This window comes from Furipterus horrens, unplaced genomic scaffold (genome assembly GCF_987537825.1).
Source record: "Furipterus horrens unplaced genomic scaffold, mFurHor1.1.pri manual_scaffold_1, whole genome shotgun sequence".
Lineage (NCBI taxonomy): Eukaryota > Metazoa > Chordata > Mammalia > Chiroptera > Furipteridae > Furipterus > Furipterus horrens.
The window spans coordinates 64545336-64568590 of NW_028327171.1; the positions used below are offsets into that span (position 1 = coordinate 64545336).

Consider the following 23255-nt stretch of genomic DNA (forward strand, 5'->3'; position numbering starts at 1 on the left):
GAATACTATGCAGCAGATAGAAAGAAGAAGGGATTCCTACCCTTTGTGACAGCTTGGTTTGAACTGGAGACTATTATGCTAAGTGAAATAAGCCAGTCAGTGAAAGATAAATACCATATGATCTCACTTACAAGGATAATCTAATGAAAAAAATAAACTAATGAGCAAAACAGAACCAAAGAAATGGAGACATGGAACAGACTGACAGCTGCCAAAGGAAAGAGGGGAGGGAGGAATGGTGGGAAGAAGGGGACGGGATTAGCTAAATAACATGTATGGACATGGACAATGCTGTGGGGATTGACTCTGGGAGCAGGGGGTGGGCTGGGCAGAGAAGGGCAAAGGGGAAAAATTAGGATAACTATAATAGAATCAACAGGAATTTAAAAATAAATAAAAAATAATAAGTAAAAGAACTATAAATACAAATTTGTCAACATTACACTAGTGAGAAATATTTCTAAATCTTCCAAGGAAACTTTGAATCATTAATGCAGTGCTAATTCTCTTGTCAATATTCTTGCCATAATAAACCAGTGACATTTATAAAATACAGGAAGCCTTGGCTGCATTTTGTTGTCCTCACTGTGTATTTCCTGGAGAGCAAGAGACTACTTTACAAAAGCATATTTAAAAACAAAAGACCTTGTTTTTTTTACTCTTTCACATTGAGCAGGAGCAAATCATTTATAGATGGCCCAGGATTTAATCCATTTTGCTGCACTTTGAAGTAAAAAAAAAAAAAAAAGGTTAAAAAAATACCCTGCTTTAGTATGTCTGGCCAGTTGTAATATGTTTTACAAGTTTGAACGCAAAAATGTGGTGTGCTTTCAAGGTATTGTTTAAATTGTCTGAGGAGAAAAGGTTTAAGAAGCACATTACTTATTTCCCCATATTTATGATCTCTATACATTTTATATTTAATATTTTGTGAAGAATTTTTTGTCTTTACCTTGAGCTGTGTTTGTACTAGGCCATAAAATCAAGTGATGACCCAGTGGAATCAATGGGCACATTAAAGAGATTCCAAAAATTGGTTCGGACCAAAAAAGCCAGAGTCTCCAGTCTGGATGAGAGGAAACCCCCATTAATAAATCTCCGTGAGTAAGAATTCAATGAGCTGCTAAAAATACTTTGGGGAAGAATTGGTGTAGTATATGTTAATAAAGGCCATTTTTATAAAGCCTTAAAGTAATCATTAAATGTTGAGTTTATTTTTAATTGCCAAGTTATATGGGAAAGATATCCTCCCCATATTCCTGAATTTTGCCTTATACCTATGCCCTCCCCATTTCTCCATCCCTTCAGGATCAGGCAAAAGGACGGTGTGACGTTTACACTCTCCTTTTTATTGTATTCTTTTTCCATTGTCATTAAGGCAATAAGCGTCAGTAGGGACCTCTGTTCCCATTCCTTGGCCATAGAAAATAGTATTTTTTAGTTTTGATGTGAGTGCAGCAAATCCAGATGTCATGACATGCAACTTTAATTTTCATTTATTAAAAAGGCCATATTAATCATAATTTTTTGTTTATACCAGTTAAACATGTGAACACAAAAATAGTTGATGACATGGTGCGATTTACTATCGGGTAATATGTATTTTTATTTTCTGTAACTGGTTTACGTATTACTAGAATTTTCATCAGACCTTTCACCACATGTAAATATGTAGGTCTCACTAATCAAATTTATAGTATTAAAGAAATACCTTTTACTTTTCTCAGTCTTGCTCTTACTTTTGCAAAATATTTCACTATAAGATATACTGCATGCATAAGTCTCTTGGAAAATTGATACTAAAATAGAAAATTTTAGATTACCAATAGGACTTCAACCCATATCTACTGAGATTTTATTCTTTAAAGTAAGGCAAAGATTTCATTTGCTTCTTTATGTTGCTCTCTTACACACACAGCCTCCAAAAAATTATAAATATTTAAGAATAGGAGCACACCATAGAATGCTTAGAAGATGTGGGGGATTTTTGAAATTGTTGTTTCTCAACTATCATTCAGTATACTATTTGCATGTGGCTTTCAGTCATTCTAATCAAACTGACTTTAATCATTAAATGTGGTTCAAAAATTTTAGGTAAATAAATCTCTTTTTACAAAACAAATCATTTAATATATAAAAAACTTACTCTTAAAAATATTATTATAAAGTTTTTTGTTAAATTAAATGACTTTATGGCTTATCCTCTGGTGCTTATTCATTTCTATTATGTAAAATGAAACATAATATGCATAATTCCTACATGTACAAAATTATCACAGACTTGTCGACTTATTTTTCTTTATCACTCAGAAGATGAAGATGAAGCCTTGATTTCCTGTATAGAATTATTCAAATCTCAAGAAAAGAAACTTAATAATGTTAGCACAAGGAAGAAAGAAGAAACAGAGCTCAGACTGGATTCTCTTTCTGCATCACTGGTTAGATCCAACACTTCAACTGGATGCAACTTGGCAGAAATGTTACCTCACAGTGAAGGTGAAGTTCAGATGTACAATTGGAAACCTTTCTCAGAAGAAACTCTCTGGCCATGTGTTGATTTGGAAATTACCCAAGTAGGACCCTGGGATGACTCTTTTTGCTGTACTCACCACCCACATCTCAAGTCTTCTTGTACGGATGTAGATCTCCCACATTTGTGGGTAAGTCTTTAAACTACAGAAATGTGTCATCTTATCTGGATATTTATACTGGCAGGAAAGAAACAGATAACAAAAGTGCTCATCAGTCAAATTTTTCAGTTAGGAAAGTTACCAGAGCTAAAGTTATCTTTCAAGTAGTAATGCAGCTCTTTTGACTTTTACTATCATGTTACTGTAGTATACATTTATTTTTTTCCCTTTTATTAATGTTTTGAATATTTTTATTGTATTCTTTTTTCATTACAATGTATCCTCCTTATAATCTCTTCCACCTACACCCCCCCAACCCACTCACTCACAATGATCACACTGTTGTCAGTGTCCAGGGTTTTTTTTTTTTTTTACTCCATCCCTCCAGTCCCACAACCACTACCCGCACCTCCCCTCCCAACCCCCAGTGTCAGCCTGCTCTCTATCTATGAGTCTGTCTCTATTTTGCTTGTTAGTTCAGTTTGTTCATTAGATTCTGTAACAGAACCCCTGGGCTGCTCCGATTGAAACAGAACCCACGGGCTGTTTAGTTAGGGGTCCGATTGCCTGCCGCCAGAATCATAACTCTGAATACCAGAGTTTGGTGAAAAGAAAAAGAATTGTTTATTTACACATAGTCCTGCCTCCCCCTCCCAGACCTGGCCAGTCTTAGGAAAGTCAGAAACACCGTTTCCCTACTTCCTAGGCACAGTTCAGCTTTACCAGTAGCTGCCAATCACTCAGTTCTGATTGGGGAGGTCCCTTCTGTGCTGTGGTGCCCTCCAGCTCTCAATGCAGGACCGCCTGGATTCTCAGCCTCCTTGTAAACTGCCTTCTTCCTGCAAACCACATGGATCTCCTCTCCTTCTCCAAGCAGCCTGGCAAAAGCCTCTTCTTAAAGCTGCCTGGAGACCCCTGCTCCAAGCAAGATGGAGGGAGCCCACAAGAGCCAGAGAGTGAGGGCGTGAGGGCCAGAGAGAGCCTGAGAGAGAGAGCCTCCTAGAGCCAGAGCCAGCCCCAAAAATGTCCGCAGCTCCTTCTCTCTTCCTCCCTGCCTCCTCTCTCCCCCTGCCTCCTCTCACGCAGTGGGTGTTGCAAACAGTTCTGACCCTTCACAGAACCCTACGTAGGCTCTCTCTGCTTCTTCTGTACCAGCCCACAGTCCAAGATCCCTCCCATCTTCCTGAGTCTTGGAAGTAAAGCGGATCTTTGCAACAATGTATCCAGCCACTAGCTCCAGGCATGCAAGGGCATCCTGAAAGCTGCTTCCTGCTGCCTATCTCCCAGCCAATAACTCGGGGGTTTGTTTCTGGACTCCCCTGTTTCTGTAACAATTCTACATCAGTGAAATCCTGAGAGGCTTGTCTTTCTCTTTCTCTGACTAGCTTATTTTACTTAGCATAAAGTTCTCCAGGCCTATCCAGGCCATTGCAAAGGGTAAACTTTTCTTCTTCTTCTTCTTTTTTTTTTTTACAGCTAAGTAGTTTTCCATTGTGTAAATGTCTCATAGTTGTTTTATCCACTCATCTACTGATGGATACTTGGGCTGTTTCCAGTTCTTGACTGTTGCAAATAAAGCTGCAATCAACAGAAGGGTGCATATATTTTTTCCAATTAGTATTACAGGTTTCTTCAGATAACTTTCCAGAAGCAGAATCTCTGTGTTATAAGGCAGTTCTATTTTTAGCGTTTTGAGGAAATTCCATAATGTTTTCCATAGTAGCTGCACCAATCTGCATTTCCACAAACACTACACTAAGGTTCCCCTTTCTCCAGATCCTTACCAGTACTTGTTGTTCATTAGTATATGATTGATAGCCATCTGAAAGATGTGAGTTGATATCTTACTATGGTTTTAATTTGTATTTCTCTGATGATTAGTGATGTTGAGCATCTTTTCCTATGTCTACTGGCCATTGGTATGTCCTCTTTGAAGAAGTGTCTATTCAGGTCCTCCTTTACCCATTTTTAAAATTGGATTGTTTTTTACTTTGGTGTTGAAATTTTAAAAGTTCTTTATAAATTTTGGACATTAACCCCTTATCACATGTTCCAGTGAATATATTCTCCTATTCAGTGGGTTGTCTTTTAATTTTGTTGCTGATTTCCTTTGCTATGAAAAATATTTTAGTTTTATGTAGCTTCATTTGTTTATGTTTTCTTCTAATATTTTTATGGTTTCAAGTATAACATTTAAGTCTTTAACCAATTTTGAGTTTATTCTCATGTGTGGTGTAAGAATGCAGTGTAGTTATATAAATATTTTTGCACATATATATCTGATTTTCCGAGCACCATTAAAAACAAACAAACTATCTTTAGCCCATTGTATCTGCTTGCTTCATCTGTCAAATATTAATTGATTATAAAGGCATGAGTTTATTTCTGAACTCTATTGTGTTTCATTGAATTTTATGCATGTTTTTATGCCAGAACCATGCTGTTTTGATTACTGTGGCCGTATAGTATATATAGTTTGACATTAGGTAGCATAGCATGATTCCTCCTTTGTTTTTCTTTCTTAAGGTCTCAGTTGCAATTCAGGGTCTTTTGTGGTTCCCTATAAATTTTTGGAATATTTGTTATAGTTCTGTGGAATAAGTCACTGGTATTTTGACAAGAATTGCATTGAATCTATAGATTCCTTTGAGTAGTGTGGACATTTTAATAATATTAATTCTTCCTATTCACGAACATGGTATAGGCTCCACTTATTTGTATCTTCTTCAGTTTCTTTCTTCACTATCTTATAATTTCCAAGCATAGGTCTTTTACATTCTTGGTGAAATTTATTCCTAAAAAAATTTTTTTGAAACAACGGTGAATGGGATTGTTTTCTTAATTTCACTTTCTAATCATTCATAATTGGTGTATAAAAACACAACTGATTTCTGGATATTAATTTTGTATTCTGCTACCTTAATGAACTTATTTATCAGTTATAGTAGTTTCTTGGTGGAATCTTTAGGGTTCCCTATATACAGTATCATGTAATCTGCAAATGATGACAGATTTAGTCTTTCTTTCTAATTTAGATACCTTTTATTTTTTCTTCTTGTCTGCTTGTTATAGCTAAGACTTCTAGTACTACGTTAAATAAGAGTGGTGGAAGCAGACGTCCCTGTCTTATTTCTGATCATAAGGGGAACACTTGTAGTTTTTTCCCACTAAGTATAATGTTGGCAGTGGATATGTCATATATGGCCTTTATTACATTGAGGTATGTTCCCTCTATTCCCATTTTATTGAGAGTTTTTATCATAAATCAGTGATTAATTTAATCAAATGCTTTTCCTGCCTCTATTGATATGATCATGTGGTTTATGTCCTTCATTTTGTTTATGTGGTGTACTATGCTTATTGATTTGCAGATATTGTAACCACCTTTCATTCCCAAAATAAATCCTACTTGATCATGGTGTCTGATCTTTTTGATGTATTGCTGTATTCATTTTTGATATTTTGTTGAGGATTTTAGCATCTCTGTTCATCTGGGATATTAACCTATAATTTTTTTTCTTTGTAGTGTCTTTATCTGGTTTTGAAATTAGAATAATGCTGGTCTCATAAAATGATCTTGGGAGTTTTCCCTCCTCTTGAATGTTTTGGAATAGTTTGAGAAGAAGAGTGTTAGTTCTTCTTTGAATGTTTGGTGAAATTCATCTGTGAAGGCATCTGATCCAGGGCTTTAGTTTGTTGGGAGGTTTTTTTTATTACAGCTTCAATTTCATTGATTTTAATCTGCCTATTCAGATTCTCTGATTTTTTCCTGATTTAGTTTTGGAAGATAGCATGTTTTTAGGAATTTATTCATTTTGTCTAGGTTGTCCAATTTTTTGACATAGAGTTGTTCATAATATAATTACAATCCTTTTTATATTTTTAATGTCAATTGTTACTTCTCCTCTTTCATCTCAGATTTTATTTATTTGGGTCTTCTATCTTTTTTTTTATTTTATAAACCTGGTTAAAAGTTTGTCAACCTTGTTTATTTTCTCAAAGAAGCAGCTCTTGGATATATTGATCTTTTGTGTTGCTTTTTTAGACTCTCTGTCCTGGTCTGTATTATTTCCCTTATTCTACTCACTTTGGGCTTTGCTTCTTTTTCTTTTTCAATTTCCTTTAAGTGTAAAGTTAGATTTTTTTTTTGAGCTTTTTCTTTTTCTTAAAATAGGCCTGCAATGCTATGAATTTCCCTCGAAGAACAGCTTTCCCTGTGTCCCACAGATTTTGGGTTGTTGTATTCTCATTTTCATTTGCTTCAAGGTTGCCTTTGTTTCTTCCTTGATCTCATCATTCATTAACCCATTCGTTGTTTAATAATATGTTATTTACCCTCCTAGTCCTTATGTATTTTTCAGTTTTCTTCTTGTGATTGATTTCTAGTTTCACAACATTATGGTCAGAGAAGATGCTTGATATAATTTCAATTCTTTTAAGTTTATTGAGACTTGTTTTGTGTCCTAACACATGGACTATCCTAGAAAGTGTTCCATGTGGGCTTAAAAAGAATGTATATTTTTCTGCTTTAGGGTGAAATGTTCTGAAGATAGTAATTAAATCCAGTTGATCTTGTGTGTCATTTAAGGCTGCCATCTCCTTGTTGATTTTCTGCCTGGAAGTTCTACTCATTGATATCAATAGAGTGTTAAAAATCTACATATTTAGGTGTTTCTATGTTGGGTCCATAAATGTTTAATAGGTTTACATCTTCTTGTTGGATTGTTTCCTTTATCATTATGTAGCCTCCTTATTTGTCTCTTACTATAGCCTTGGTTTTAAAGTCTATTTTTTCAAATATAAATATTGCTGCCCCAGCTTGTTATTCCTTTTTTATTTGACTAAAATATCTTTTCCGTGCCTTTACTTTTAGTCTCTGGTTTTTATTCTGTGGTGGTTTTCTTGTAGGCACCATATATACAGGTTTTTTGTTCATTTGTTTGTTTGTTTGTTTTTTAATCCACTGAGCTACCCTATGTCTTTAATTGGAGCATTTAATCTATTTACATTTAAAGTGATTATTGATACATGCATACTTATTGTCATTTTTTCTGAACTATATTTATCTGGTTTTTTTTTCTTCTTCTTAATCTTAAAGCCAGTACTTTAATATTTGTTGTAATTCTGATTTTGTGGTAACAAACTCCTCTAGCTTTTACTTCTCTGAGAAGCTCTTTATTTCTCTTTCAATTTTAAATGATAGCCTTGCTGAGTAAATAGCCTTGGCATTAGGTTCTTGCTTTTTATCAGTTAGAATACTTCTTGCCAATCCCTCTGATCTGCAATGCTTCTGTTGAAAAATCAGATTACAGTCTTATGGGAGCTCCCTTGTGGGTAACAAACTGTCTTTCTCTTTCAGCTTTTAAAATTATTTTCTTGTCTTTAAGCTTTGTCATTTTAATTATGCTGTTGTCTTGGTGTGGGTCTCTTTGGGTCTACCTTGTTTGGGACTCTCTGTGCCCCCTGGACTTCTGTGTCTTTTTCCTTCACCAGGTTAAGGAAGTTTTTGGCCATTATTTCTTCAAATAGGTTTTCTATCCCTTACTCTATTTTTTCTCCTCTGCTAACCCCTATGATACGGATGTTCTTACACTTCCTGTTATTCCAACATTTCTTGAACTATCCAAATTTTAATTTTTATCTGCTCTGATTGGGTGTTTTTGTTGTTTGTTTGTTTTTTACCTTGTCTTCCAAATCACTGGTTTGATCTTATGCTTTACCTAACCTACAACGTATTCTTTCCAGTGCAGTATTTATTTCAGATATTGCAAATTTTACTTCTGAAGGGTCCTTTTTTATGGTTTCTATGTCTTTCTCATGTTGTTGAGCATACTTACAATCATTATTTTGAACTTTATATAAACTTTCTTGCTTCCATTTTATTTAGCTTTTCTTCCAGAGAATTTTCTTGTTCTCTCATTTGGGGCCAGTTTTCTCCCCCCTCCCCATTTTGGCTGCCTCTTTGCATTTGTTTCTATCTATTAGGTAGATTTGAAAAGACTCTGGTTCAAACCTACATCAGATGCTACCTATGACTGGCTCTGAGCAACCTGTTTGGAGCTGTCAATGATCAACAGCTTGTGGTTCCCTCTACTAGGCCTGGATGTGTGCAGAAAAAAACAAGTTATGCACCAACACTGACTTACCTACACTGGGCCCAGTGGAGGGTTCACTAAAATCTCAAAGTAACCAGAGATCCACTGATGACTGCAGGCTGCCTGTTACGCTTAGTCACTGAGAGCCACTGGTTGTACTACTCAGCAGAGTTTAAGTTCCACAGTGTGGTGCAAGAGGTGTTCCTGCAGGTGGAGCTATTGCTTCCCACCAGGTGAATGGAGGGGAGTACTCTGTACAAGAAAGATTTCTTTTTCAGTATGGGGAATGACTGAGTACAGGGATACTGGTGGCTGACCCTTAGCTCTCTCCCCAGAGGCACCAACCCCTGACTCTCCTCGCTTGGCTCCAGTCTGCTCTGCTCTACCCTCACTGGAGCCCAAGGTTTTTGACCCTTTAAGAAGGTGGTTGAGTCTCTAGACACCTCTCATGGTGGAAAGAAACTCTGCTGCTTTTCATAGCCAGATGTTATGTGGGCATATTTCCTGGTTCGGCTATTGAGGCTGTGGAGCTCAGTGTGGGGTTTAGACCCCACACTTCTCAGGGGGAAGACCCCTGGCCACTGAAATATCCCTCTGGAACTTCAGCTGCTGCCTTTTCTACCAGTTTCGATGTGGTGATGTGGTTTCTTCTATAAGTTCTTGGTTTTAAGTCTTTGCTCTAACTAGTCTTCAGTTGGTTATTCAGGATGATTTTTGTATTATTTAGTTGTATTTCCAATTTGGTCCTGGGAGGAAGTTAGTATAGCTTCCATCTACTCTGCTGCCGTTTTGGGTGGATTTCTTGCATGTATTTCTTTGTGTTCAAAGAAACTACTGCAAAATATTTTCCAATGGTGTTTTTTAATTGAAGAAAGACTTGGTATGTCAATTCAGATTTTAAAATGTGCTTTGAATTGTCTAAATAATTGCTATTGTCATGATGTTTTACTAACAGATAATAGCTAATTTAAATGAACAATTCTCTTAAGCACTTTACATGTATTTTTTAATTTAAATTTCTTAAGAATCCTCTAAAGTATGGATTAATTAAGAAAAGTGAGGCACAAAAATATTAATAACAGTTACAATGTCACAGAGTTTACATGAAATGAAGCCAGGATCAAGGACCTAGACAGTCTTTATGCAGATATCCTGCTTTTAGCTAATACAGCATGGTACTTCCAACCTACTAAACTAGGCCTTGAGACCATAATGGTACAAGAGAGTATATGAACTCTGGAGTTAGAAAAAATTAGGTTTGGATCCAAACTATGTTATTTGTGTAGCTTGAGAAAATTATTGAAACACTTAATCTTAATTTTCTCAATTTTAAAATGAAAATAGTAATATTAAACTCAGAGTAATTAAGAAAGTAAAATTAAATGACATAACTATTCTGGGACTTGAGTCCCTAATTTATTTTTTAGCCTGAATGTCAGTTATTTAAGGCATGTATTATACCTTTATTTCTCTTTAGTTCACTTTCGTTTGTGTTTGTAGTTAATAAATGGAACAACTTTGTGTATCCAGTAACCCTACTCTATACCATTTTGCTTTAAAAATAAGTGATCGGTGTCTCATTAGATAAAGAATATAGTTCATGGTTCATTATAGATCTCTCAAGAGGCTTATTCTCTTTAGTTCTTTTTTTTTCTTCACTTTTTAAGACTTGTATATTAAGTTAGATCTTTGCATACTAGACCTAAAGTTTTCTGCATTCAAAGTGCCACATCAAATATTACAGGCATCTAATAACAGGGAAATGCAAAAAAATGAAACTAGACCACCAACTTACACCACACACAAGAATAAACTCAAGATGGATCAAAGACTTAAATGTAAGCCATGACACCATAAAAGTCCTAGAGGAAAACATAGGAAAGAAAATATCAGATATCTCACATAACAATTTCTTCATGGATACATCTCCTAAAGCAAGAGAAATAAAGGAAAAAATAAATAAATGGGATTACATCAAACTAAAGAGTTTCTGCTCAGCAAAAGAAAACATCAGCAAGATGAAAAGGAAACCAACCATATGTGAAAACGTATTTGCCAATGACATCACAGACAGGGGACTGATTTCCAAAATATATAAAGAGCTGATACGACTCAACATCAAGAAAACAAACAATCCAATTAAAAAATGGGCAAAGGACCTGAACAAACACTTCTCCAAAGAGGACATACAGAAGGTCCATAGGCACATGAAAAAATGCTCAACATCATTAGCCATCAGGGAGATGCAAATAAAAACCACAATGAGATACCATTTAACACCAGTCAGAATGGCCATCATCAACAAATCAACAAACAACAAGTGCTGGCGAGGATGTGGAGAAACGGGAACCCTACTGCACCGTTGGTGGGAATGCAGACTGGTGCAGCCACTATGGAGAACAGTATGGAATTACCTCAAAAGATTAAAAATGGAACTGCCTTTTGAACCAGCGACTCCACTACTAGGATTATACCCAAAGAATCTTGAAACACCAATTCAAAAGAACTTATGCACCCCTATGTTCATTGCAGCACTGTTTACAATAGCTAAGTGCTGGAAACAACCTAAGTGCCCATCTGTAGATGAGTGGATCAAAAAACCATGGTACATTTACACAATGGAATACTATGCAGCAGAAAGAAAGAAGGAACTCCTGCCATTTGCAACAACATGGATGGAACTAGAGAGAATTATGCTTAGTGAAATAAGCCAGGCAAAGAAAGAAAAATACCATATGATATCACCTAATACAGGAAACTAAAGAACAACACAAACAAAAGAACTAAATAGAAGAAAGAGCAGAATAGCAGTCAATAGGGGGGAGGGGAGAGGGAGAGAAGGGGGATAAGAAAGGGAAGGGTTTAGTCAAAGAACATGTATAAATGACTCATGGACAACGGGGAGGGATATGATTGCGGGAGAGGGGGTGGGTTGGGTGGGGGAGAGAAATGGGGGAAAATGGGACAACTGTAATTGAAAAACCAAAAAAAAAAAAAAGACTTGTATATTAAGTTAGGTCTTTGCATACTAGACCTAAAGTTTTCTGCATTCAAAGTGCCACATCAAATATTACAGGCATCTAATAACAGCCTTGAAACTGATGAAATTGTTCAGCATTAATTATTTTTAGAAATGTCTTGTCCACTTCTTTAGTGTTCATCTTCTCTTCTGGGTCTGCTGTACTTTTCAGCTTCTTGAAGCAGTTTAGTAGAGAGCTGCTGGTAATGTAATTAGGATCTACTTTCTCAAGATTCTCCCTGACAGCTTCAGAATCAGGATTGAGAATAATGACCGCTTGGCAAGTGGCAAAGCTAGGGTATCTAAACACAAATATTTAGCTCTGGCTAGTGAGGCTCAGTGGGCTGGAGCATTATCCCAAAACTGAAAGGTTGAGAGTTCAATCTCTGTCCAGGTACACAGAGAAGGGAACCAATCAATGTTTCTCTTTCACATCAATGTTTCTATCTATCTCTCCCTTACTCTCTTTAAAATCAATGAAAAAATGTCCTCAGCTGAGGATAAAAAATAAACACAAATATTTAGAGCTTACTATGAGAATAAAGTATCGACTCCTTAACTGAGCATTTCTGGGTTGCAGCAGTCTGGCCTCAGTCTAATTTTTCAGCTTTATTTACTACTTCTTCATAAATTTCCTATGCTGCACTGCCAAACAGAATGATTTGCTATTCCTAATAACTGTATTGTACTTTCTTGCCTCTCTTATCTTTTTGTTTATGCAATGGCCTCTGTCTGGTATGTTATTCTCTCCTTTCAAACCAATACTCCATTCCTTGGGACTCAGACCAAATACTTTGTCACCTAGAAAGCCTTCCTGGGTCTTGCCAGATAGAAGTAATATCTTCTTCCTTTGAACTTTTGGATCACTTACAGGCATTATTCTTTCATTATATATTATCAAGCATACTTTGTCCTCTACTGTGTGCCAATTACAAGATTTGATACTGGGGATACAGAGTTAAACAGTACATACACTGTCCCTATCTTCATGGAACTTAGCTTTATTCACCTTGCAGTGGAATTAATTGGGCATTTGTTTATTTGCTATAATTAATTTATCTTTGCATCATTTATTGTCCCTAGAATGTTATGGGCTTTTAAGAAATATTTAAGTAACATTTGCTGACAAAATTAATGGAGTTTTAGAAATCAATGGATTTTGTTTTCATAGATCTAGATAAAATATTTCTTCTCATTCTTCTACCTGTTCTTATGTTAATCCAATTATACATAAATTCAGTTGTAATGTTTCCGTGCATGTGTATATTTAGGAACGTGTGCAATAGTAATGTTTTTCTTTTTTATTTATGTAGCTTTGTCTACTTTAATATATTACTCAACAATTAAGTCTTATGTGCAGAAGGTCAAACATGTCTGCAGAATGCTCAGAGTTTCAGATGATAATTTGCAGTATTTGTGACAGGAAAACCTCAGTGGACTTGAAGAGAGGGTTCAAGAACATGTTAGAGTGAAATTGGTTTGGTAAATGTAATGAGACCACTTACACTCAGGGATTTGAGACACTGAGTGAAAAAAGTTGGGTGATTGCAAATTACTATTTTTATATTCTACATATATATTCTATAATAATAACAAGTGAAAAATCCAGTTTCATTTTAACATAGCTAGTATTTTTTTCTGTAGTAATTGCAGGGTTATTATTTGGGTTAACCAGAAGGCAGATAGTGTTGAGGGAAAAGATGTGCTCTAAATGAATGTTACTTACTATCAATGACAGGTAGCCAGAGGTGACATTTTTTGCAATTTTAAAGGGTAAAACTGTGACCATATTTTTTTTTAATGTACTAACATATGCAGATATGTTGGAGCTGGTCCTAAACCCCACCTTTCAAGGGAAATAAAACCAATCCACAAATACACTTGCTTCTCCTTGACTTCAGGAATTTCAGCAATAGTAGATTCCAGTGTCTTTGACCCCATTATCAAATCAGAGTTCTGAAACTCACTTGTCTTCCAGAAAGTCTTCATTCACCCAGACATGATTCCCTGCTGAGCCCACTGTAGGCTCACACTCTCAAGGCTGGTTCTGATGGAGCTGCATTTAATGCCAGCTCCCACGCTGCCAGAAGAATCAGCTTGAGCAATCTCTTTACCCTCTTTAACGCATTAATTCCAATTCTGCACATTGCTTTCATCTTTTTTCCTCTGAATGACCCTGCATACTGAAGATACCTTATATGCAGAAAAGATTATCAATATCCACCAAGCAGGTTGTTGGAGAAATTAAATAAAATTATGTCAGGACTCACTGGATAGAAGGTAATATTTATTTCAAAATCACAGAATCCAGAGGCTGTGCTAGACTTAGAAAGAAGCAACACTGTATTCAGTTGAGTTACTGTAAACAAACTGAATCTAGACAGGGAAATGTATTATTTGTAAAGGGCTCTTCACAGAAGTCAAGAGGAGAAGAACAAGACACACAGATGTTTAACATGTGGTTTGCAAGGCCTGTGGAATCTGGAGAGTGGGGAAAAATGTGTGATTGTGAAATGATATAAATCAAAAAGGTAAAAGTTCAGATTTATGAGGGTGTATACTCCACAAGAGAAATGTGAAAGGGAAAACTACTTAAGGATGTGGGTCTTTTCTAATATCTAAATGAGTAGTGTTGACAGAGGATTTCAGATGCCTCTTAAGCAAGGTAACAGTGGAGATAAGCAAAAATAATATTTGAAGCCAAGTGTTTAGAATCAGTTTACAAGAAAAATGATAATAACAAAGTCTTCCAGAAAAATAGAAAGTCCAAGACCTGAAAGAACAAAACAGATACCCAAACATTAGAAGAATTCAGTTGTGATAGAGATAGAAAATGATGATGATGAGAATCTAAATTATATAAAAATCACACAAAAATAAGTGAATCTCAAGGTGAAAAATTAAAGCACTACTTAATGCATTTTAAAGTGCATAAGAAGTTGATAAGACTTTAGGTTGAAGGTCTTGTTGGAGTATTACATGAGCTTGTCAAAATTGTGCCAAAATAGAAAGTGTGGATAGTGGAAAATTTCTTTACGGAACTGTTTCAGTGAGAGGAACAAGATATGTGCCAATGTCAAGCAAGAAATAAAGGGACAAAGATTTTACAATGAATCTTTCCATTCAAATGGTGAGTAGTGGATGCTCTAATTATTGACATAGGCAAATTCTCTTGAGACACACATCCTCACTTCTAAGTGGTATAAGAATTTTAATGCTGCCTAAGGAAAACTGTGACTATGGGAGAGGGTGACAGAACCAGGAAAGTTATTTGTGCCTGTCCTCTACTTTATATTTCTATTCTCATTCTTGGCAATCTCTCCCAGGCTCTCTGACCCTAGTCTACTTTCTTCAATCAACATGACACATCATTACCAGATTAATCTACCAGATTAATTTACTTGATTAGTCTACCTGATTAATACTACCTGATTAATGATTCTGAAGCTCAAACCTATAATACTACTGCTCCCTTCACAAACCTTTAAATATCTGCCTAGCACTATAACATCAAATGCAAACTCATTCACCTAATCTGTCGTCTTTCTGCACAGATACCCCCAAGTCTCTTTTACAACACTCTGTTGTAGGCAAAGTGATACTAACCTTTTGTCAAACACGATGACATGCCATCCTTTTACCAAACACGATGCTCCCATCTTATTTTAGCCTATCTTTCTTCTCTACCTATATGATGAATAAGAGTTTAACAGTGTAGACAGATGAGTAAGAATTCATGCTGTACACTTGAAAAAATATATGAAAAGAAATGAGGATTGAGAGAGCCAGTAAAAAGAGTAAGAAGACACATGGTTTATAAAAAAGGGAAAAAATTAATTTCATAGATTCTGTTTTCATTTTCTTTGTACATTAGTGATGTTTGATGTTATACTCCTGTCAAGAGGCCTCTGTGGTCCCACTGATGGAGGTATATCTTTCTGGCCCAGTGAGTAAGACATGCCAAGAAGATTACTACATATCCATCCAAAGAAAGGCATGCTATGAACTGTCAATGATAATTCCTCATAGTTTAATGCTCCTGTGTTTACCTCTAACAGCAAAATCCATTTGCTAGAACAGCTTAAATTTTTATCTGCTTACGTTGGAATTATGGTAGGATAGTTAGAGAACATGTTTCAATGAATAGATTTGGACAACTTGTAAAAGAGAAGGCAGAGTGAGTGATAATCTAGACCAAGAAATTTAAAAAAAAATGAAAATGTGATATAAAAATACCAAAAGATATCTCTACTTACTACACTCTGTACTGAAATCACTGAACTTGAGAATCAAGATTCTAAAAATAATTTTAAGGGCCTAGATGAACAAGAACAATTAATTGTGAATATTTTACATGACAAGTTTTTAATTATAGCCAGTATGTTTGATGGAAAAAGAATTAATACTGATTTAAGAGAATAATTTGAGAAATAAGAGATGCTGCAATAGCTTATTCATTCATTCATCCATCCATCCATTCATCAACTCATTAGCAAATTCATGTCCAATGTTTTATGAGTAACTCAGTCTATGAATATGGGAGCTTAGAGGTATGTGTGTGGGAGAATGGACAATCTACCATTTCAGATTTATAATGAGAATTTATGGGGTCTTATTTAAAAGAAAGGGTAAAAAGGGAGAACAAGTAATCTTAATTTTTATTGTAAAATTTTATTAGGATGGAAAACACATTGCAGTACTTGTATATAAAATAATCCCAGAAAAGATATAACCATATATACAGAAGTATTTTATATTTAAAAAATTTGCAGCAGAAACACTTATTTATGAGAGATAGTAGTGAAATATTGGATTTATGGAAATTATTTAGATTGAGCATGAGAAAAGTAAATTGTAAAAGTGTATACAGTGTTTAAATGTGTCTTCTAATAAAATCTTGTATAATAAAAATAAAGATAAAATGAGAAAATGTAATTGCTCTATGTGAAGTAGTATTCTGAAAGTCTAGGATTAAAGCATATTATTAAATTATACTTTTGAGGAAGGGCAATGTAGAATGCAAACCAGTCTACTTATTTGGGTAGATGTTTGACTTTTCCTAATTATAAAAACCTTATGCACATCAGTGAAAATAACAGATTGTGATCTAGTTCTAGAACTGTTACAGAAATCAGGAATCCCTCTCCTTCATAAATTGTTCTAATGTTTTGACCCTTTATTTCTTTGTATTCTTGTTTTTATTTTGTTTTATTTTGATCTGTACTTGTTTACTCAAGTGCATCAAATTAAGGAGAAAGTCTTATCAGTACTGTACAATAAAATCCTTCTAGAGTCATCATAAATATTTATCATTTAGAATAGTTCTCACGATAATGAAATAAGACTCAGGATAATCAATTATAACTACATTTTGGCTTCCACAAAAAAAGTTAAAGTTTGTCTCATTGGATCTGCAAATGGAAGGAGAAGGACAATGAATGTCAATTAGTAGGGGTTCTGTTATGCTCATTGATTATGAGCGACCTGAAGGTCCTACTTACATAAAGCCTAAATCTTTTGTATGGTTCAACAAAATGAAGCAAATCACCAAAGCTGGACACTGATCTTTTGGAGGTGAACAGCTTGAATATTAGAACATTTTATGTAATGAGACTTGGAGAACACACCAAGTGTTGGTAATTTTTTTTGTGTGTGTGTGGCAAAGAAATGGCTCATAATTCAAATAATGCTAAGCATCCTAAAGACAAGGATATTTTGATTGTGTAGTATGGTGTCAGAGGCTGTATTATACGACAAAGGAACATAGGTCAGAGCCATGAGACTCAGGTGTTAGCTGAACTGTCACTAGGATCTCTTTGGGTCAGGTGGCTTAATCATCACGGTCTTCTGCTGCCTCATCTTTCAAATGAGGGATAGCTAGCAATGATATTTAAGGCTCTTTTTATCTTCACTACTTTGGGCTATAAGGACACACTGAGAAAAATAAATTCCATGGCAAATAAAGATTAGTACGTAAAGATTTTCTTTCAGCTTTTTCAAAGCAATTCTTTACACACTATTCAGGTGATCTTTATTGATGTTATTTCTCATTATTTTATTTACATAAGCTATTTTAGGTTTTGGGTTTGTTTTTTTCCTGACTCACTGTACTTCCTCTATCCTGGCTACTTTCACTCTTCCTCATGTTCTGAACCAGCAACACCATATATGATATAATTTCACTTGGGATACAGCCTTGTTGTCTGGGCCATAAAATTTTCTCTATGAATCAAAATGTTTACCTTTCCATTCTCAGAAACTAAGAGGTCCTTTTAAAAAGAACTACTTTAAACATTATTTTGAATGCAATTTTGAAAAATGAAAGGGTACATTTTAAGATTGTAGAGGGGAGCAGAAGAACAATGGCTGGGGAATGTAAAGAGTGCAGGGTTGGAGTGAGTCATCTTCTTTTGCCACTATCGCCCACCACACACGCCTGTTAGGTACCATATTGAATGACTCCAGCCTTTGAGATTTTGTTCTGATCATGCAGACACGTTGATATACTGATAAACATAGCCTCTTTGCACTTAGCACGTGACTATATTTCAGTTACGTTTACATATGCTCCCTTAGTGCCATGATTCATAAAGGTGGTATTACTTTCCCTATTTTACTGATAAAAATCTGAAGCAATGTAAATCATGAGCTAGCTTTTAAGTCTAAATCTATGAATCCAAATTTTTCTTGCAAAAATCATGGCTTTTAACTTTTGAGACTAGACTTGTAACTTCTCTTTACTTTTGTCATTCGTAAAAATGAAGACATTAAGTTCCTAATTTGAAATTTAAAATGAAATGATGCTCAGTAACTGAACTAACAAGCAAAACATAGATAGACTCATAGATAGTGAACAGGATGACAGCTATTGTGGTGCAGGGGGAGGTTATGGGGTGGAGAAGTTGAGCAAAAAGGAAAGAGGCTCATGAACATGGACAATGGTGTGGTGATTGTGGGGTAGGAGGGGTATAAGGGGACTAAGTGGTAATGGAACAATACAATAAAAAATTTTTAATGAAATGATGTATATGAAAATGTCAATTTAAGGTACAGGCTTAATAGCTCAATAAATGGAATCCCTGACTTCTAGGTGCAATAATGTAACTTGCCTCACATTTTATCTTATACTAGCTCTATAAATTATATGACATTATTGCCATTTTAAAGATGAAAAAATTTAGGCATATTAAGTTTAAATGGTAAAAAGTACCACTTAATACCTGAGGTCTCACAGCAGATGATGGCAGAGATGGTACTGAACATATGCTTTCTTAGTCCAGACTTTTCCTATTATTAAGTTGTCTTCACATTTTTACTAGAAAGATAAACAATGATGGTAGTAAAGAGGTGGAGTACATAGTAGAAACTCCATGAGTGCTGGAGCCAAAGAAGTCTGGCCTTCAATTGTGTGCTCACTGCTAACTGTCTCTGTGACTAAGTTACTTAATTTTCTTTTTTTTTTTTGAGTTTCAGTTTTGTATCTATTAAATGAACATAATGAAGATTTTGTTATAGAATTCTTGTAAAAACTGGGTGTAAACTGTTTAAGTGACACCCATTGGAACTTAATAGAGAAGAGTTACTATTTTTAGTAGCAATTATTACTATTTAATAGTAATAATTATAATTATAATTAAATGTGTGTTTATAATGACTTATCCCTCAATAGCATAGTGTGTATGACATATCAGGTGTTGTCCTGGGCTGTAGGGCCAAAAAAAAAAAAAAATGATCAAGACACCTACTTGGCAGTAGGGTCTTACCATCAACAATTCTCAGTACTTTCTTATCGTATGAGATATTGTTATATTAAATGTACATCACTAGTTTTCACAAATTTTTAAGATTTTTAAAATATCTCTTGTCCAATTTTCTCCCTTGAGATAAAAAAGGTTAGAACTACCTAGTTCAAATATTCACAGTGAGAGTAGGGTAATATTCTGCTTTTAGCTTCCTGGACTGTCCTAGTGACCCCAACACCTGTGAACCTCCAAGGCATGCAGACAAAAAGAAGGTGGGCCTGGGGGCTCATGTGCTGGGCTCATCATTGTTCTTTTTAACCTTCCAGATTATTAAAATTATCACTTCTCAAATTAGCAGTGCTTTACACATGTAAAATAATTTTATCTTTTTAAAACTCCTTCTACATATTTTATCAAGACATAGCAAATACTCATTTCATATTATATGTCAGAATCAGAATATAACTCTCAGGAATAGCACACCTTTTCCAGAAGAGAGCAAGAAATGAAAGACAGAAATTCATGTTCCCTCTTTTTCCTGGGAAGCTGTAAAGCAACTAGTTGAATTCACTCTGATAACACTTACGAATATTCAGCATAAGATCTTTCAGTACCTCATGGTTCTCGGCTATTAATTACAACTACACTGACAAATACCTAGATTAGAAATACAGCTTTATTACCACTCACCTCAAGCCCAACCTTAACCAATATCCACATTTCAGTCACAGAAAGGGATTTTTAGCCAAGACACAAAATAGATTAAATTTAGGAATTCATTTATTTATTCACTCAACAATTTGTTTTGGAGTATTTACAATGTTCCAGATAAGCATGATAAAATATTAGGCAGAAACAGCCACTGTAAACCTGATAGTCTAATGAGGGACAAAAATAGAAATGATCACATAAACATGAAATGATATTTTAATAAGAGCGATGAGAACTACATGGTTCTATGAAGTCCTATAAAAGGCAGATTTGATCTAGTAAAAAGTCAGGAAATACTTTCAGATATAAACACGATTCAGGTCAAATACAGTGAAAAAAGCAGGAGTAATTAGCCAAAACTAGGGAGAATGAAAAAAGGGTCAGAATGACTGGGAAGGAAAGCAGGGAGTTATGGTATAAGGTAAGTCTGAGAAAGGAGTCAACCACTCGCGGCTTTATATGTTATGCTAAATTTTGTGTGTGTCTCCTAAAAGCAATGGGAATCTTTATAAAAAGTGTTTTAAGCCAGTGGCTTGGATATTTGTTTGTTTGTTTCTTTTTTGTTTTTTGAAAGTATGAGATGCATGCTTACATTTATATTTTGAAAAGCTCACTCTCCATACTGTGATGAGAATAGATTGGAAGGACAAAAAGGTTGCTTGAACTACGGTAGTAGGAAAAAGAAGAAAATAATTAAAAGGTCTCAGGCTCATAGACTTCTGTCCCCAACATACACATTTCTCCAAATGAAAGAAATGTCAGTTTTGAAAGTCATCTTTTGTGATGTAAACCAACAAGTCCCATTCACTTTTTGAAATATGGTCACAGATGACAATAGAGAAGTAATACAATGACCTGACTGCACATTTCATATCTGTCCTTTAATTTTTTAAACTTAGAAGCTCCTAGTCACCACAGTGACTTAATGGGATCATTACCAATGGATAGGGAAAAGTCAGTCATTTGTCTTCCTCGACTCTGCTGGGGCATAGGCCACTATTTCTACAAATAGTGGTTGGAGACATGTAAGGTTTCAAAGGAAACTTGCCTTTCAGAGAGGCATATGAATAGATGATGCATATTGCCACCATAAAATCTCTAATGAATATTAAGGGTGGCTTTCATTTGTGATGATTGAAATAAACTCATAAATGCTCTCTCTAGGATTCGGAAATTTCTTCCTCGCCATGGAGAGTTTTAATGCATTTGCAGCATTCTGAATGATTTGGCAAGAACTCAGAGGTACCTGCACGGTGACCCACAAAGGGCACTTAGTTTCTTGTATGTGATAGGCACCACCACAAAATATTTTCTGTAACAACCCAGAATGATTGATGCAACCCACTGCAAGTCATGGCAAGGCGTCAACTGAAAAACTGGAAAAAGAAGTGGTTAAAGACACCACAGCTTTCAGGACAAATTTGACTCTTAAAGTAGGGTTATTTCCTCTTAGAAAAAAAGACCCGCCACCTGCAAGAAATTTAGATCAGTTGTTTGTGGCAAGGGCCATCATGTTTTGAGGCCACCGAGAGCTCCTACTGCTCTCTGTATGGAGTAGATTAAACTGTTCCCACACAGTGATAAATACATCACGAAGAGCCGTAACAGGAATACAGTATGTTGTAGCAGTTAATGGTACAACTTCCAGTTAAAACAATATTCTTAGAGTTTCTTTGGCCAGTTCCCATTTTTTGTGTGCTATTTTTGATAAATTAATTTTTCACATTTGCTGAATCAATATCTTTCAAAACTTTACAGGATTAAAGAGGAAAATTAGAGGTGAGAATTCCAGGGAGCTTTGCTAGCTATGTGGGCCTGCTTAACATTCTGAAAAGTGCAAAATAGTCTATGAATGCAGCAGATGAGGGTTAAGATTAAAAATATTGTCAACTCTAAATTTTCTGTATAGTTGGAAGGAAAATGAAGAAATAACCCAAAGCAGAAATTACCCCAAAGGCATTCAGATTTTACTATGGGATGTGGCAGAGAACCTCTTCAGAGAAAGTAATTTTTAGTGCTAGACATTTAACACTTAAAGTAAAAAGAGTGTAGGTGATTTTGTTCTGTTGGAGGAGTGTATTCCTTTGTGGAATGTATCTACGATCCTGCTACTTACTTCAGGAGTTAGATACTCAGAAGGAAGTTAATTCAAATGTTCTGCATCCTTCTTAAATGAAGAAATTATTACTCTAATTTAAGACTCTGAATTCCTCTCTGACACTGGACAACAGAGTTTGATTCATTGGGGAAATTTTTCTGGGTGTTCACCTGGCTCTCAATTGGGCTTCCCTTGAATGGGGAAGTTCTTCATGTGTGAAGATGCTGAGATGGAGGTCAAGCCAGATGGTATAGCTATAATTTCCTTAGCTGTAGATAAGACTAGATGACCATAAAACATTTTTTCAGAGATTAACTTGAATCAACTTTGTGAAGGAATAAACAGCAGTTGTGGATTATATTAAGCCATCATTTGGGTGGATAGAAGGACCTGATTCCCATGAAAATATTTCCAAACTCAGAGACTTTCATTATCCCTTTTTATAATACTTAGACAATAGGCAATGTGTAGTGTTCTTCTGACTTGGATGTCTTGTCATTGCACACTTATTAGTTGGGTGCTTGAATGGGAAAGGTTGACATATGTAGTTCTAGTTATGAAGGAGAACTAGGGAGCTCCTTCCAGATGAGAAGCAGAGACCTTTGGAAGCCTGAACATTTGAAGGAAACAAATGACATTGGAAAAAAGAATTGCAACACATCTGATGATCCCCCCAAAAGCAATCTCTTTCACAATTTTGTTAGAATAATGTTATGTTATAATACAGATTTTTCAATGTGTGATTTCATGAACCAACTCCAACAGAATCACCTGAGGCATTTGTTACTAAGGTCCCTACTCCAAATTTACCAAATCAGAATTTCTAAAGTAGACATTCTTTTATAAGATCCTTAGGTGATATTTTTATGCTCACCAATATTTGAAAATCACCTCTTAATCAAAGAAAACAATTCACTATTCTTTAGTTTTTCAAATATATCTTCACCTATCCAAAAGTCT

At 35.3% G+C, this 23255-nt stretch overlaps 1 protein-coding gene across 1 annotated transcript in view; it reads left to right on the top strand.

The window, feature by feature from the left end:
* Positions 1 to 23255, top strand: part of SAMSN1 (SAM domain, SH3 domain and nuclear localization signals 1) — a 173431-nt gene that overhangs the window by 78966 nt on the left and 71210 nt on the right. The window contains exon 7 of the mRNA XM_090287340.1: positions 2311 to 2660. Within this exon, the coding sequence (XP_090143466.1) occupies positions 2311 to 2660 (350 nt within the window). The remainder of the gene's footprint in view (positions 1 to 2310; positions 2661 to 23255) is intronic.